A 17,140-nucleotide genomic window follows, 5' to 3' on the forward strand; every position below is an offset into this window, starting at 1 on the left:
ACACACACACACAGAGAGAGAGTATTCTAATGCCAACTGTCCACTGTGCTCCCAGGTTCACTTTGTGTGTCTGCCTGCTCAGTGTGAAGGAGAAGACGTCACCCAGCAGGTAAATTATTATATTTCCACTAAAATATCGTAATGGAACTGTCAACTAAATTTTTTCCTCTTTCATGAATTTCTTGAATATATAAATGTCAAGTCTTTAACACCAGTTTCAACATCATTTTTTAAAGTATTGTCATTTGTAAAAACTACAAATCTACTGTAATAATTTCAAGTGTTTTTCCACAGTTTTTTCTTTTTTTATTCAAAGAGTAACTAAACCCCAGGTTTCTGCTAACCTGCCACAAGGGGGGGAAATTCAAAAAATGCCTTGATTTTGGGCATTACTTCTAAAGCAGTAAGACACACCCAGTCAGGCAGCCCACAGTGCTGCAGTAACAGAGCGCTGCCTACTCAACTACTACACACAATGCACAGCCCACAAGCATAAGCACACACACCTCACATATGCTATATTACTCACAAACAGCCCAGGGCTCTACTCCCACCATGAGCCTCAGACACACATAAACCAGGAAGACACACACACAGCAATCAGAACTATACGCACAGAGACAGACAGGGATACACACACACATTCAACAGCACTACTTAATACCTAAATATATACTGTATGTATTCAGCAGAAAAAAGTGGGTTTGGGGTTTAGTTACTTTTTCAAATTTTTCTGAATTTGAAAAATTAGTACGACCAGTAAAATTGTGCTCAATTAATATATGAATATGACGATTTTAAAGATATTTACATTTACAAACATTTGTACATCAAGTTAACCAGTCCAACTAGGGACAAATTAGGAATAGCAGTCATTTTTATTGAGTCCACGTGTTTGTGCAACATGTTTACGTAAGTGTGAAATATATACATAGAAGTAGGGATGTAACGATTCACTCATCTTCCGATACGATTGGATTCACGATACTGGGTTCACGATACGATTCTCTCACAATTTGACTTACAAAATGAGACTGTAGACAAATGACGACTGAAAAATATTCATTTTTTTTTCTTCGAAAATAAAAATAAAAATACTGTACTATTTTCTTTTATCTTTCATTGTCAAAAGAATCCCTTGATGAACTATGAAAAACATTGCAATCTAATTAAAAATAAATCCTGAATGAAATAAATAAAGAAATAGTACAAATGAAGAAGAAGCCTATTCATTTAAATTCTAGCTTTACAGTAAACTATGCAGAACTGCATAGTTTACTATGCAGTTTTTAAAAGTGCAACTGAAAATGTATTTTGTGCATTAACAATTAGACTTTAAAACAAATCCCATATCAAAGAAATAATATAAATAAACAAACTATGGCTTTCATTCTCTCTCTCTTGTTTCTCCCTTTGCTTTCTGTGCCCTTCTTACCTTGGATTTCACACGTTCTTTCTTTCTCACCTCTTTCATTTTGCCTTAGGGAAGCCAAAATGCTTCCACACTTGATTTAAAACACGGTAGTGCGTCCTGAATTTCAAATTATAAATAGATAGCGCCCTCTGCTGTAATAAAGAAATAAATAGATAAAAATAAATATATATATTTTTAAGTACTGCGATTAAATTTCAGAGTATCGTGAACCGTGACACCTTTGAATCAATTTTTAACTGCCTCACGATTAATCTTTACAACTTTAACAGGTTCAATCTCTTTTAAATCTAGCATGATTTTGAATGTAGCTTCATTCCTCTTTCAGAGCACATAAGATTTTAATTTCTGTCAGGACATAAAGACAATTTCAACCAAAAACTTAAAAAGTATATCTGAAGAAAATGGCCAACCCTAGCTTTAAAATGAAAGGTTTAACCTCTTAATATTTTTATGGCAAGTGTTTTTAGTTTTAAATAAAAATATAATTTTTTTTTTTTTTTAGCTTTTTTTAAAGGTTGAAGTTATTTTTTTTTTATTCTTGTGTTTTGAACATTATGGTAAATGAGAGAGCCTTAAAAAAACAAGCTTTAAAATATAATTTGGCTGCTCCTGTAGATGGAATATCTGAACCACTTGTCTTGCTATTCTGTCTGTTGGTGTCCACTGTGTTCTTAGACCTATCTGTTTTATTTTATGTCATTTCAGGCTCTCTCCTCACTGCCGGCTGGTCTTTGTGAGGTTCTGCGATCTTTTCACATTCACAGCCTCAAAAATGATGAAGTTCTGCTGCTCAAAGACTCGCGCAGATCTCTGGAGTCCAGGGACGCACCTCAGGTGGAGAAAATATTCTGTTTTCAGGTTCACACTCATAGTTTACTCTGACCTCTATATATATGGTCCTCGATTTTTGTTTCATAAGTTCCCCAATTCTGTTTCAGGGTTTACCCATTTCCGGGTCACTTTTTTGTTGCGTTTTGTTTCTGTTTCATCATCTTTCCCTGTTTCAATGACTTTACTATTAAACTTCCCATATTTGTACCAAACATAATAAATAGTTAATGTACTTTACTACTCTTATTACTTTTACATTTAATATAAATCTGTCTTTGTACCAGAGCCTTTTCAGATTTGAATGCAGTCATGATAATCTGAATCGCTTCTTCGTCACAACAAAATGAAGCTCTGCATTTATTTTCAATCACAGGATAACCCAAACACAATAGCGAGATATTTTGAACGGGATTATGGGTGGAATTGGACAAATTTGTCTATTTGACACACTTTCTAGACATTTAATCAATTGTTTTTCAGTGAAAAATAGTGTGTAAATGCATATTATCCCAAAACATGCACGTGAGGCTTTTCTGTGATTTTTAATAGAGTGAGAGAGAGTAAAAGAAAATGTGTTGGATTCCATTCTTTCCGTCCATTTTCCACGGAAGCCCTACATTAGGTATTTGATGGAGTAAGAGTGACTTTATACTATTCCAGTCCAACACGAGTTAAACTGCTCATGATGGACTTAAAGGATGTTTGTGTCTGAGTTTAAGCATTGGCTGGTTGTGCACAAAAGTCAACAATGAGTTAAAATCGACACCAGTTTCACTAAAACCCCATTGAGGCTAGTCTGACCTGCTGATTATGTTTCAACACAAAAATGATTTTTCGTGAAGGGTCCTTCTTTCCTCTGGGGACTCTGGCTTCCTCCTACAATTCAAAAACATGACTGTTAGGATAACAGGACTCTCGAATTTGCCCGTAGGAGTGACTGTGTTGGTGAGTGGTTGTTTATCTATCTGTTTGTTGTCCTGTGATGGACTGGCACCCTGTCCATGGGGTATCCCCGCCTAGCACCCAGTGTGAGCCACAGATAGGCAGACTTCCGTGACCCAAAGTCTGAAAATAGATGGATGGAAAATAATTTTTGGCAAATCTAAAAATAAAGTCAAAATCTTTAGATTAAGGTTTAAATTTCGAGATTGAAGTCGAAATTTCAAAAGTGAACTCAAAATACAATATCGTGATAAAAGCGAAAGGTTTGCTAATAAAGTAAAATCTACGGAAGCTGACGAGGGCCACTTCACCATAAATGACAACAAACAGCAGATTGTGGCTGCATACAAAATGTTGTGTATCAATGAATGTGTTAAACTCTGCTTCAAAGTTGGTCGTTAATAACAAAGAGATTATTTCTTTTTGGGCTCATAAACACAGCGTTATAATCTCATTAGGGACTTTTAAGAGATATCGCCAAAATCTGTTCAGAAGGAAAAAATAGTTACATTTGTAAGAGGTGGAGCATTCGGTTTGTCTGTGGCTATTGTGGAGCTACGAAAACAGATTAGGGTCAGTTTAGATGGACTCTGTTGTCGTACTGTATATGGTGAACTGGCCCTAGTAAGCTTCCGTAAATTTGACTTTATCAGCAAACCTTCGGCTTTTATCCATATTTTTCAACTTTATTCTCAACTTTTCAAATTTTTTCTTGATATGCCCAAAATAAATTTCTCCATCAAAATTGGCCATAATCTGCTTTCATACTCTATAAAGGGTACCTGTATAGTGAATTTTAACTGCAAGTTCTAGGATCATAAATATTACTAGTTAGGGAACTTTTTGAAAGTCATTTTAGAGCAGCCAAGAGGAGATAAAAATGGTTGCCCCTGAGACATGTGCACTTCTCTAGCCAAGCCTTTTATTATAAATAAAAATTGATTACTAATGATTAATTTGTGGCCGTCGTTCTGCTGTTATTTTGATAGGGGGAGATAAAATGTGTCTTTGATGTTAAGATCTTGACCTCTGGGATGAGGGAACGATATAATAGCAGTGGTTGGCATACATTAGGTCTGATCAGTGAAGTATTTCCCATAATCTTTCTAGCGGTTTCTCTGATAATCCCTGGATGTTTGACGCTCTTGTGGTCGGTGGAGTCAATGTGTAATTAGTGCACACGATGTTCCTGCCATGCACGGTGCACGTCAGGACGGACAAGAAGCGAGCGCTTCAGGCTCCGCATGTCCCCGTTTGGCCTCATGAACGAACATCTGCAGGACAACCTGAAGACGGGCCTGGCAGATGTTTCCTATTTCTTTCTATCCATCCAGAACGTTGTAGAAACCAAGTGGAGATCTCTATAGCATGATAAATGAACTCCACACATGAAAGTGGATCCAAATAAGGTCATGGGAGGATCTTTTTGAGTTGCACTAGTGGAAAAACTGGATGGTTCATGGATGTATGTTTATTCGTGAGCAATACTGTCCATTTACCCTGTACTTGTGCATAAACACAGGCAACATTTGATGTATTCATTCACAAATTAAGAAACCGAGCGTAGATTGTTGTTGCGTGAAAAACTGACTGAATGTATGAAAGTAGCTCTAAATTCAGTGGACTGAAGATGGTTTAATGTCATACTCTTGGAAAAACTCAATGTTTCTGTCTTGTTTATTTATGAGGGGTGTTGTTCGTTTAACCTCCACTGGTGCATAAACAAATCAGTTGTTTCTTATGTTCTGAGCACTAAGCATTTATAACACTCACAGTTTTTCCTCTTTTTTCTCATGCTTTGTAACTGTTTTTCAGCTCGGTGCAGCCTTGGTCTTATCAGGACGCTCTGTCTGTAAAGTGAAATACAATACCAGCATAAATCATTCTTAAAAACAAGTAGGGATGGGAACATATGCTTTTGTCCTGCTTCAATTTGATAACAGTACTTGGGTGCCGATTCGATATATTATGCTGTTCTACATGTATTTAAATTTCCAATTGAAATACGTTTTACAATACAATTTAAATTTCCTTATTCAAAAACAAAATCTTAATCAAATACTTCTCTAAATCATATCTGAGTCATAGTTCCAAAAAACAATGCTCATCACGGGTCGGTCGGTCTGACGTTTGTTTGGGGTGTGTGTGGACATGTTACATCTGGTGTTAATCTATAACCACATATGAAGACATGGGGAATAAGAAAATTTTGGATTTTTTTTTCTAAACTTATTTTTTTATTATTAAAAAAACAATAACGGGGAGAATTGCAAAATGGTGGGTTGATCGTTTTTTCCCGCTCGTAATAACGAGCTGTTACCGAAATCAAGGTGAATGGTCAAATTCTTCAAGTTATATTGGCATTAATGACTGTAGTTTATGGTCGTCTCTCCATTAACCTATTTTTTTCCTGCGGCTTGTTGATGCCTGTGTTTCCACCATATTATTAATCCGTCATTACGCACACATGACTCAAGTGGATGCAAAAAAAAGATAAAATTAAAAACAGGTGTTTTTCGACCTAGAAAAGCCAGGAGTGCCTGGAACTTGTTGGTCAATTCCAAATTATTTCAGACTTTATAAAAAAAACAATTGCAAAAATTAAATCAATTCATATTGGTCAGCTTCAGACAATTTGGCTAACATTTTTCATCTGATCCATAATTAGCTCAAGTAAAAACTTGCGCCTGGGTGTTCTAAATCTCATCACCTTCTTTGTCCTTTTTTTCCTTGTCCATTTTCCTTTATCTCCAGTGTTGGTTGAAGGCTGTGTGTGTCCTGAGGCATCGTCCTACTGCTGGCCTCCACCCACAGGCCTGTGTGGCGTCACTTATTGGCCTACTGGGCTGCTACATAGCAGGATTTCGCTACACACTGGAGCTCCAGCTTCTTCAGAGAGGAAATGCTGAAGCCAGCCAGCCAGAGGAGGACGACACTAATCAGTCCGTGTCATCCATAGAGGATGACTTTGTTACAGCTCTGGAGCATCTGGAGGAAGAGGAGACAGGAGAGGGCCTTGGTGGGTTCAGTGGTTGCAAGATTTTCACCTATTTTATGTTGACCACTGGGTGAGGGTCCATGCTATGAGCTCACCTTTTACTTTCCTTGTTCCAGCAGCTCCTTTTTGCCTTTTTAAGAAGCGTGATGTGGCCTCACAAACGGTGCCGGTCCAGAAAAGACGAAAGGAGTTAGCCGGCTCCTGCATCAGCGTTGACTCGTCTTCAAAAATGTTGTCTACCAGACATCGATCAGATGTATCTGTCATGGTGCAGAAGTCATCTGGTGTTGAGTCACAGTGGACTTACTGCAGCCCAGGAGCGCGTATCCATTCGCCTCCTAATCAGGCCAGTGAGTCTGAGGATTCTGACTGTTCCAGTCCGAGTCCCATTATTTTCCTGGATGAAGTGGGCTACCAGAAGAGTCTGCTGGCCAAGCTGGACATCCCTCAAATCCCAGGGGGTCCCCAAGAGAGGGTTGAAGATTCTGACTCTGAAGTCAGCGAGTTCTTTGACAGCTTTGACCAGTTTGACGACTTGGAAGAGCTGAGCTCCCAGAGCTGCACTTTAGATGCCATCAGTGCACCAACCGTGCAGAAGTCTGCTGATTCAGGTCCCAGTGGGTCCAAATTCGTTTCAAGGGGCTGTTCCACCAAGGGTATGAATCCGCATCGATTTGACCAGCCAACACTCCCCGCAAATGTGAAGAAACCCACCCCTCTGAAACCAGGCTCACCTTTTTCCACTAACTCTGAGGTGCCCGACTCCCCTCGACCTGTACAGACTCCCTCTGAGGACAATGGGGGTCCACTATTCAGTCCTGTCAGCTCCTCTGCCTTCAGTCCTTTGGTAGATGTGGGTGGACAACTGGAATACTTCTGGAAGACGGAGGAGGATGAACAGAAAAGTCAGGAGCTCCGTAAACCGCAGGATTTGTGTTCTCTCTATAAGACCTACACTGAATTTGCCAACAGTCTGTCCAAAGAAATCCTAGGATCTGTTTGTGGGTATCAGTCTGCCGTGGACATCAGTGAAAACAAGAATCTCAGCTGCGTCTGCCACAAGGAGTTCAACAACCCCTCTGGCTTCCTGATGAAGTTATCAGACATACAGGAGATGGTTACTGTGACAAAACTTCAGGAGAAGTCCCAGTCTCTAAAAGATGGCATTCAGCGCTTTGCCACTGACCTGGTTGAAATGAGCTTGGGGAGCGCCTTGCGAGACCTCCAGAAAGGCGTGTCGACTTGTACCACCACCTTATGTCACCTTGCTGCCAGACTTACCTCCTCAGTGTTTCAGATGGCCTTTCACGAGATTGGCATGCGTCACGCATACGTGTTAAAAGAAAGGGCAATCAACGGATTAGCGGGGTTTCTGGTTGGAGAGGCGGTGACTGGCGCACTGAAAGAGTTCCTGTTGGTGAAAAAGCAGATTTTTCACAGCACGGTCACCCAGTTTGCGGCAGATCTTGCTGAAGAGCTAGTGTTTGAAGGCATGATGGAAGTGTGCCAGTTCTCCCACCCCTCCACTCCTCTCACACCCCGTGAGTGGTCTTTTGGTCAGGATAAAGAAGAGGAGGAAGAAGAGGTGGTTACCTCTTATGCTTCCGATCTGTCTGAATCAGTGATCCAGGAGGCCTTCATTGAGCTTTCCCAGGCTGACGTGGCCTTCACGAGTCAAGCGGCTATCAGCGTATCTCAAGAAAACATCTGTTACGTCAGTTCTGAGAACTTGAGCACTTATACCTGCAGTACATTTGCAAACCAGCAATTGCTAAGCTCCAGCTGTGCGACAGAGACCCCGGGGCCCTCGGGAGAAGATGCTACCTGCACTGTAAAAAATGCTTTGTACACTGTTTCAGGAATGGCTAGCTGTGTTTCTGTGCCACAAGCAGGACAAGCCCTCTCCCACCTCCACGAGTCGGAAGAACCCAGTTTTCACAGATCCAGCCTATCCGAGACCCCGCAGTCAAGCCCACGGAGAGAAAGCACATTACCACATGACATCAACACTTTTACACATGCTAACCCTCCCTACAATCAGACCCAGTCAACTCAACCCACCGACCCCTCCAATGGGAAGTCCTCTTTCCAAAGCTTCTCGGGGAACATGGTGGATTTAATTGTAACTGAAGCTTGTGAGCTTATTACTGCCTCAAAGGTGAAGAAGAGTTTTGGTGAGTGTGCTGATTTTTTTACAAAATCACTCGGAAGCCGAAGGGGCTCTTTACCAATGCAAGACGCTTTCGATTCACCGCCATCCGCGAGAGAGATATTTAGAGAATCTGGTTGTCATAGTCATTTCGCCACAGACCCTCGTACCTATTGCACTTCATTCCAAATCGGCTCTCCAAACCGAAAGAGAGTCCACTGTGAGTCAGAGCCCACAAGACAAGTGATGGTTCAAAACCCCCATGCGGTGTCCGATTCCCTTGATGTTCCTGAAACTGAGATGGGCGGACAAAGAAAGACATTAGTACCTTCTGATGACTCCGCTTCAGGCTCTGGTCAAAAGTCTGGAGAGACTCCTGGCACTCCTCCTTCCACACCTCAGCAGTCCAGTGAGGTGTCTAAAGTAAAACAAATAAAGCAATTCTCCAAAAAGCTGAAAAGCAAGCTAGCCAAGGAGTTCTCTCCAGCAACTCCACCTCCAACCCCTCACTACCAGCCAGAGCTGAGTCACGGACCAAAACACACCACCCCTGAAGCGGACAAGGCGGAGTTCATGCTGAAACTGATACGGTCTCTGTCTGAGGAAGCAGAGGGTAAAGTGAACGAAGAGGAGGAGGAGGATCCAGCTGACGAGAATGGCACTCGCAGACACTCAAGAACGACAGAGGGAAGGTGTGAACCCAGCCAGATTTCTTCTCGAAAGACGTCAAATAAGGAAGCCCTTCTTTACGCTGAGCGTCTGGCGTGTCACATTGTATCTATGGCGACTGAGATGGACACTTTGGAAGTGACAGATGATGGGCAGAGCGAAGGTGGCGAGAGGCAAAAGGACAGCGTGGCTCAGTTCTCAGAGCAGACCCTCAACACCCTGTGGGTCTATGCAGGAGAGGTTGCTGGAGAAGTTATTAATGATGTGAAGAGGATGGTGAGCTCCGGACAGCAGTGTCGATATCGCAGGGTTCGCCGAAGGTCGGGCAGATCCAACTCTGAATGTTTGCATCGCCATCGAAGCCAGTCTCAGCCCAGTATTGAGCAAGTTGGAGACTGGAGGTTAGGATGGCTGGCCAAGCAGTGGTCCAATGACCTGATGGCATCAGTGTCCCGTCCCTCTGCTTCAGGTGCTGGCTCCGGCCTTTCCTCTGAGTATCCTAGCTGTGAGAGTGTCACGGATGAATATGCAGGCTTCTTAATAAAAGTGTTAAAGAAAGAGGGAGGAAGTAGGGAGTTGGTCTTGGACCAGTACGCCAGCCGATTGGCATATCGCTCCATCAAACAAGGCTTGGCTCACGCTAGTCGTAAAATCAAGCAGAAATCTTCCACCACTCTCCTCAGCACCTCAAAGTCTTTGTCCGATGAATGGAAAGTTTCCAGTTGTGAGGCACAAGCATCTAAAGCAGTAGCTGAGTCAGGTGAGGACTCTGTGCGCTGCTGCAGAAATTGTGAGGATCAGGGTAAGAGGGGGAAACTGGATCTGGTCTCCTTTGCAGAGTCTTTAGCGTACAATATCACCTGTGATGTCACACGAAAGCTGCATGTCTCCTCTGTGGGACTGCCCAAGTCCTGTTTGTACAAGAAATCCAAACTTGAGGATATGACAGAAAACCTGATCAGGAACTCCTTCTACTGCCCTCTGCCCCCCAAGGAGGGGAACACCCGACACTACCACAGCACAGGAAGCTTGTATGATGAAGGCTACAGCAGCAGAGTGATGCAGGTCATTGAGCATTACGCCAGAAAGATAGTGGATGACACACTTAAGATCAGTCTGGCTTCAGTGGGACACTCTGAGCACAGGAAGATTCAAGGGCATGACAGACTCTCTCACACCCAGAGGTTGTTTGATGGCTCAGCTGTTGTCCGAGGATTTAATGAGAGAACATGTCGCCACTGTCAAGCACAAGAGTGCCCATACTGCAACAAACTAAGCCTGCAGCACTACCAGTCAGTGTTACTGCAAGATAAACTGGGTAAGGGCTGCCAGGGTCGGGCTGACCATCTCTCTGCTCTGGAGATTCCCAAGATCCACGTCAATATGGATCAAAGGGTGGTGTTTGTGGAGGAGATGGTGTCGACAGCAATGGAGACTGCCAAACGGGAGCTGAGCAACACTAGCCTGAACGCCGACAGCGGCATTGGCCATGACGGTGCAAGCTACGCCGAGAGTCTAACAACGGAGATAATGACTTCAGCTCTGTCAAACGTCTGCCAGGCTTCCAGCCAAAGGTAGGAACACCAATACAAGACTCACAACAGACAAACAAAGGAGTTAACTTTAAATTCAGGACAAAAGTAAAAACACAAACAAGAAGCAGACTGTATTATCCGGTAGAACCTTACTGATTTTACTTTCTATCATTAATCATAGTCTACACTGGTTAAATGACAAGTCTGTCTCATTTACTCTTGAAAAACTAGTTAATCAATCTTTGTATTAACCAGTTAATCGACTTTTTATTTTCCAGCTCTCCAGGCCGAGAAACAACAGAGTCCACGGTTTCTCAGCAGCTGAGTGTTGGAGATGATAGCCTTGGGAGTTGGTCCAACTTAAGCTTTGAAGATGAACACCAAGACGACAACAGCAGCTTCCTCCACCTCAGTGAGAGGTAGGAACCCCCGTACTGAGTCACATCCTATTTGAACTGATTCGTGAATGAACATTCATGATGAGAAACTGTTTGTCACAAGACACTAACAGACATGCTGTCACAGTTCTCTGCGGTTGAGAAAGTTTTTCATGTTCTGACCCATATTTAACTAAAATGACCATTTGAACTCATATTTACCTGAAAAACTTCTTTCAACTAACAAGGTGTGACACAAGCTGAACAGTCTCAATTCTGCTTCAAACTGAATCTCAAATGTCTACTGTATATCACTGGTCTATATATTGTATATATATATATATATATATATATCACAACCTATGGCTGTGGAGCAATTGGTTGTTCTTTTTCCCCTTCCCCGTGACTCGGTTACCAATCACAGTGCCCCTCTCACCAACTACTACATCATCAGACTCATTTGTTTTCACTAAGCACAGATTTACCGAGAAATCTCAGCATCAAGAGGAGACATCTTTGCACCTTGTCAAAGATGTAAACTGAGCAGGAGTGTTCCTCTTACTCAACACTGTAAAGAATTTACTGGGGAATTTACATCAAACTTTGCAAAAAAGTTGCCAATAAAGTATTGTAAACATCTAATTTTATTACTGTAAAAACAATTACAGTATATTACAGTATAACTTTTACATGTTTTTGTTGTATATAAATGACAACAATTTATTGTATTTTTACAGAAAAGTGGTATTTTATTGTATTCATGTTTTATCTTGTAATTAAAATTACAGAATTTACCTGGCAACTAAAATTGCCTGTAAATAGCTGTAACTTCACACTACACTATTTTGTAGATCATTTTTTACAATTAATCCTATTTTTTACGTCTTTCTTTATCTCAGCAGCTTTTAAAAAATAAAAGCTGAACAACTCCTAAAATCGGAGCCCGAACACACACAGCTCAGTCTGGTGGGCTGTAAGCATGGAGGACATTCACTGCTCTGACCAAGAAGTCAGACTGGAGACGGTCCGCTTTGGTCGGCAGGCTGGTCTTCAGGGGTCACCGTAGACATCCGCGGGAGCAGGTGTGCCGCAACGAGTGGTTCCACCAGGGGAGAGGGGAGGCTGCTGTGCTTTCCCCATCTTCCTCATGAGAGGCCACGGAGGCGGTAGGCAGTGCAGCCCGGGCCGGAGTGAAGAAAGCGTCGTCCTCCTCTTCCAAGTGGAGGCCAGAGGAGGCGTCGTCATTATCCCCGCAGTTCAACACGAGGTCAGCCTCCTTGTGTAGGGGGATAGCGGCCGGTCGAGCTGGAAGCCCCAGCTGGAGCCGTGTGCCTCCGTGGTATCCATGAGCGTCCCTGTCTCTTCTCCCGCTGCGACGGGGGTAGATAGGGGAACTGCAATACACAGTTAAACTTTGTAAAAGACAAATACAAGAAGTTACCATATATGTAGAAACTACAGCAATCGGTTACAGTGAATATAACATCTTGGAGTGTGAGCATAATGGCTATATGATACTGAATATGCCTCCAAGTTTTGGAAGAATATCATGCAAATTTATCCAATTAGTGAAAATACAGTTAAAATGCATTATAACCAAATTTTCCCATTAAGCAAGTGGTTAGTTGTTTAGAAAATGTTTGGATGAGATAAACAGACGGATTTATCAAATATTGCGAAAAATGACGCACTACGAAATTCTGCTAAATTTGGCTTCAGAGGCACATAAAAATAAAAGAAATTACAATATTTAACTTAATCTTTATTAGGGTGCTTTTGCATTGGTTTAGTTGTGCACTTGGTCTGAATCTGTGGAGGACAGCTGGTAATTTCATCACCTTGGTTTGGCTCGGTTTGCTTTCAGAGTGCAACTTCACAACATTCAACAATGGAGCAGTTGCCATTCTTTTGATGGATTTAAAGCTCTGTTTTGTACCGTCGCCGGTTCTCCCACAATTCCGTGCACTCTACGTCATCTCCAATACTTCCTGTTTGTAGTCCGCTCCAAGTGCGCTTGTGTTCACAACGTACCTGATCGATCTAGGCTTTGATTGGAAACACTCCTAGACCGACAGAAACAGTCGCTCTAGAATTCACCGGTTTGATCTGCTCAAGACTTTGTTTGCATGTTCACACCGACCAAACAAGACGGACTACCAGGGCAAAAGATTCTGGGATTTTAGGATGTTTAGTTCTTCAGTAAATAATATTAAATTAGGAAAGGTTGATAATGAAATGCGTATAGCCCCTGATGCAATAATCTGACTTTGATGATTAAAGGGTTGAAACTGAAAAGTAACAAATAACTCACATTGGTTGAAAAAAAAAAGAGCTTTCATGCTTAATTAATTAATTAATTAAATAAATTAAGGCTGATACCCCTCTAATCTTCACACGAGGAACAAACTTGATAACCTGCGATTCCTCCAGGACATCAAAATAATAAAGTTGGCTTTGAGTTATTTTTGCCATTGAGCGAGTGTGTCAGTGTGTGTGAGCGTCCTCCTCTGTTTCTGCAGGAACAAAGTCCAGCATGTGCAATTCATCAATAGCATGTGCATCTCTTACCACTCTGCAGATGAGATAAATGGTAAATGGACTTGATTTATATAGCGCTTTATAACCACACTGAAGCAGTCCCAAAGCGCTTTACATATCAGCTCATTCACCCAATCACTCTCACATTCACACACCAGTGGGACAGGACTGCCATGCAAGGCGCGAGTCGACCACTGGGAGCAACTTAGGGTTCAATGTCTTGCCCAAGGACACTTTGACACATAGTCAGGTACTGGGATCGAACCCCCAACCTCTCGATCAGAAGACGACCCTCTACCACCTGAGCCACGGTCGATAATGGAAAAAAAATAGATTCTCCCTCCTCCCTTTGCTTCTATTAATTCCAATAGTTGATGGCTCCTGTGTTTGAGTCAGGCCTCAGAGAGCCTGAAGTAACACAGATATATTTAGACGTGTGATGCTATGGTTCTCTATGGTTGTTGCATGCCACGGCGTGCAGGTTCCACCTGGCTGGTTAATCATTGGCCACGGGTTACATGATGTTTTTTAATTCCGAATTATTTTTTCCAAATTAACACATTTGGAATTAAAGTGTTCTGCTTCGTGTTTACATGGAAATGGTAATTCCCGAGCTAGGTTTACATGGTAAACTGGTTTGTTCGGCTTTAGTTAATTCCGCTTTAAGTCTGGGTGTTGGTAAGGCTCTGATTGGACGGGGAGAACGTGACGTATCACGTCTATCAGGAGAAACACAGAACAAACTTTTTATTGTCGGCTATAACACAGAAGACCACACATGAGAATTGTTTTCACCTTTATTTTGATTGTAGTTTTGAAGCAACAGCTCGACAATAACACACAGCTTCAGTTTGAACCGTGGAGCTGAAGGAGATAGGAACTAATCACTGGTAAAAAGCTCAGTAAAACTCTGGAAAACAATAGAGCGGCTTTAACCAAGTTGAGTGTTTACAAGAAAGAGGAATTACCTAATTCGGAATTAAAAATGGAATAAACCAGCCACTTCATTTAGAATTAACTTTAATTCGGAATTGAATTAGCATTAGAAATTGTGTTTACAAGGTCAGGTTAAAGAGGAATTAACTTTTATTCCGCTTTAAAGAGGAAATAAAGCTCCCATGTCAACGTGGCCATTGACTAATTAATACAATAAGTGTGTTGCTGTTGCCGGCTGGTTGTCCTGGTGCAGCAAACACAATTAACACCATGATGTGAGCACTGGAATGCGTTGATCTCACATCTCAGGCCTTTAGCAACAGTCTCAGAACAACACTTGAGGCGGAAAAAGGCTCACCTGGTGTCAGCCACACACAACGTTTAATGGATGACTCACGATGCTGGGAATAGGCATCCCAAAATAGACCAGGTAAATATAGTGAATGGGATCCCTTTGGTACAGGGAATGTGCAAAGGTGGAGTATTTTATGTGTTATTTTACCTTTGCTCTGGATTTAATGTTTAAATCTTTGTCCCGTTTGCATTGATAAATCTCCTGCCCCTACTTTCATCGTTGTATTTTCATGTACTGTATTTTATTACCTATAAGGCACATTGGTATATCGGCCACTTTCCAGGAAATTTGTAGTTTTAGTTCGGTATTAGATTTTTGGCCGATATTTTACCGATTCCATTTTTTTTTTTTGTATTCCCCACACCAGGACTGTATGATTATGGCTTATATTAGGGACAATATGATTATTTGGATCAATATTGTAATCATGATTATTCATCCTGTTAGGGAAAACATCTGTATTTTTATTGGACTAGTTAAACAAACAATATGTGAACAGTTTTTAGAGTGCAGAAGAAACTACTATGGGCTAACAATATAAATACACCGTTACAGAGTGCAACACCTTGAATTGAAAACCATTAAAAAAGTTAAGTACATGAGACTCAGGCCTACAGGTTTTGGGCAAGAGGAAACAGCTGCTGAGGAGTTGCTCGCTTGTTATTAAAGTAGCTTAATATAGCCTTAATCATGTGTTCACCACCTAGTGGTTGGCTGACTACTGCTGATGCAGTAGAGCCCAGATTTTACATGTAAAAATCAGACGATCAGGCTAATTTAATCATGGAGGCCAAAATCGTAATCACGATTAAAATTTTATTAATTGTGCAGCTCTACCCTACACCTAATTGCAGAGGTCATCTGGTTTCTATAGTGGACTTAACACAGAGAAAGCCTTGCTTTATTTCAACATCCAAGTAATGTTTATAACACAGATCAAGTAAAGTCACGATAAAGGACAGAGGATCTCAGTGAAACGCCTGCTGACAGACTGCAAAGCCAAATTTTTGCTTGTGATGCGTAGTTTGGATTTTTTGGATGTGCTCAACAGGCTCATGCTTTAGTGCTGAGATGTATATAAATACGGCCGCTCTGCAGACGCGCATTCGCTGGCCGTGCTGTTTCATCTCAACATCCTGTTTTAGCCGGGTTGTTTTGGCGGTGCATTTTCTGTGTTCGATGGGCAAATTTTTGGTGCATCGTTACTTTAAACAGTTACTACTTCTTACATTTTGTATTTTATTGGTCAAAACTGCATTTTTACAAGATCTGAGCATTTTTTTCTCAGCTTTATATGAGGAAAAAAAAACTATTTAAACATTGTTAACTCATTCAGTGCCATTCATTTTTTTTTCCAGATCAACAGAATGTTTTGTACTATGACAATCTGAAATTTGAAACTAGATTCTGAAAGATTAGACTCTACTTTCATCAGAATTTTTTTGTTTTGTTTCTAGCTTGTTTGGTTCTTCCGTAATCAGCAGTTGAATAGAGACAAGTTCCACACAAATCGCCAGATTGTGACAAAAAAATACTTGAAAAACCCTGTCAATGACTTTGAAGCTATTTTTTTTAGCTTTAGGGACACCACAGCATTTGTTTACTTCTATAAAACTACAAAAACAACACTGAGTCCGGGCTTTTGATGGCAAAATTATATATTTTTTTGCTATCTAGGTCAAAGTTGAATGGTTTTCCTACTGTATTTTGGCCGTCCTCATTTTGGACATGCCAAGTCTCACCGGTTGCCCCGTTTTTTTTTTTTTTTTTTATCATTTTCCCTCATCATCACGGCACTCTCAATAGTCCACTAAGTTCCACACATGCTCTGGTCGAGTGTGCGCTGCTGGGAACTTCAGCATCAACTCTTGTAACGCCATTTTCTGTCTAGTAAACTCCTTTCCTCTGCCTGTGAGCTCTGCCCTTCACGAGTGATCTCTCATCCAAAGGTGCGCTGCTGCCACCTACATGTCACCAGTTGGTCACTACATCATGGTACAAGCTCGATATTCACTTGAGAGCTTCGTCACGCTGTCTCCTAGCAACCCCACCCGAAAAACACAATTGAAGTCTGTAGACAATGAACCCGACTGACTCAGCCAATCAGAGCATGCATGGGATGGGCTCTGAACATATCCCCCGAACGTTTCTATGAGTATCTACGCCTATGTTTGCTCCTCTTCACTGCTCCACGCCTGCATATCAGTCTATTTACAGCTTTTCATAGCCATTCCTTCCTATTGTATCCTTACTGCTGTATTCTGATTACAGCAGTTGTCTGTTTTTCAGTTCTACTTTACCAGGACAAACCAGAATCTGCTTTTTAATTCCGCCCCAGGGTCCAGTTGCACAATCAGACTTGAACAAACTAAATG

At 41.5% G+C, this 17,140-nt stretch overlaps 1 protein-coding gene across 2 annotated transcripts in view; it reads left to right on the top strand.

The window, feature by feature from the left end:
- Positions 1 to 17,140, top strand: part of akap11 (A kinase (PRKA) anchor protein 11) — a 36,873-nt gene that overhangs the window by 6,681 nt on the left and 13,052 nt on the right. Inside the window, exons 4-8 of one of the 2 annotated variants that reach the window (XM_028435964.1) lie at positions 56 to 109; positions 2,141 to 2,269; positions 5,963 to 6,227; positions 6,323 to 10,598; positions 10,838 to 10,978. In XM_028435964.1, the coding sequence (XP_028291765.1) occupies positions 56 to 109; positions 2,141 to 2,269; positions 5,963 to 6,227; positions 6,323 to 10,598; positions 10,838 to 10,978 (4,865 nt within the window). The remainder of the gene's footprint in view (positions 1 to 55; positions 110 to 2,140; positions 2,270 to 5,962; positions 6,228 to 6,322; positions 10,599 to 10,837; positions 10,979 to 17,140) is intronic. The other variant, XM_028435965.1, reaches the window with a different exon arrangement.

The sequence above is a fragment of the Gouania willdenowi genome, chromosome 21 (assembly GCF_900634775.1).
Source record: "Gouania willdenowi chromosome 21, fGouWil2.1, whole genome shotgun sequence".
Lineage (NCBI taxonomy): Eukaryota > Metazoa > Chordata > Actinopteri > Blenniiformes > Gobiesocidae > Gouania > Gouania willdenowi.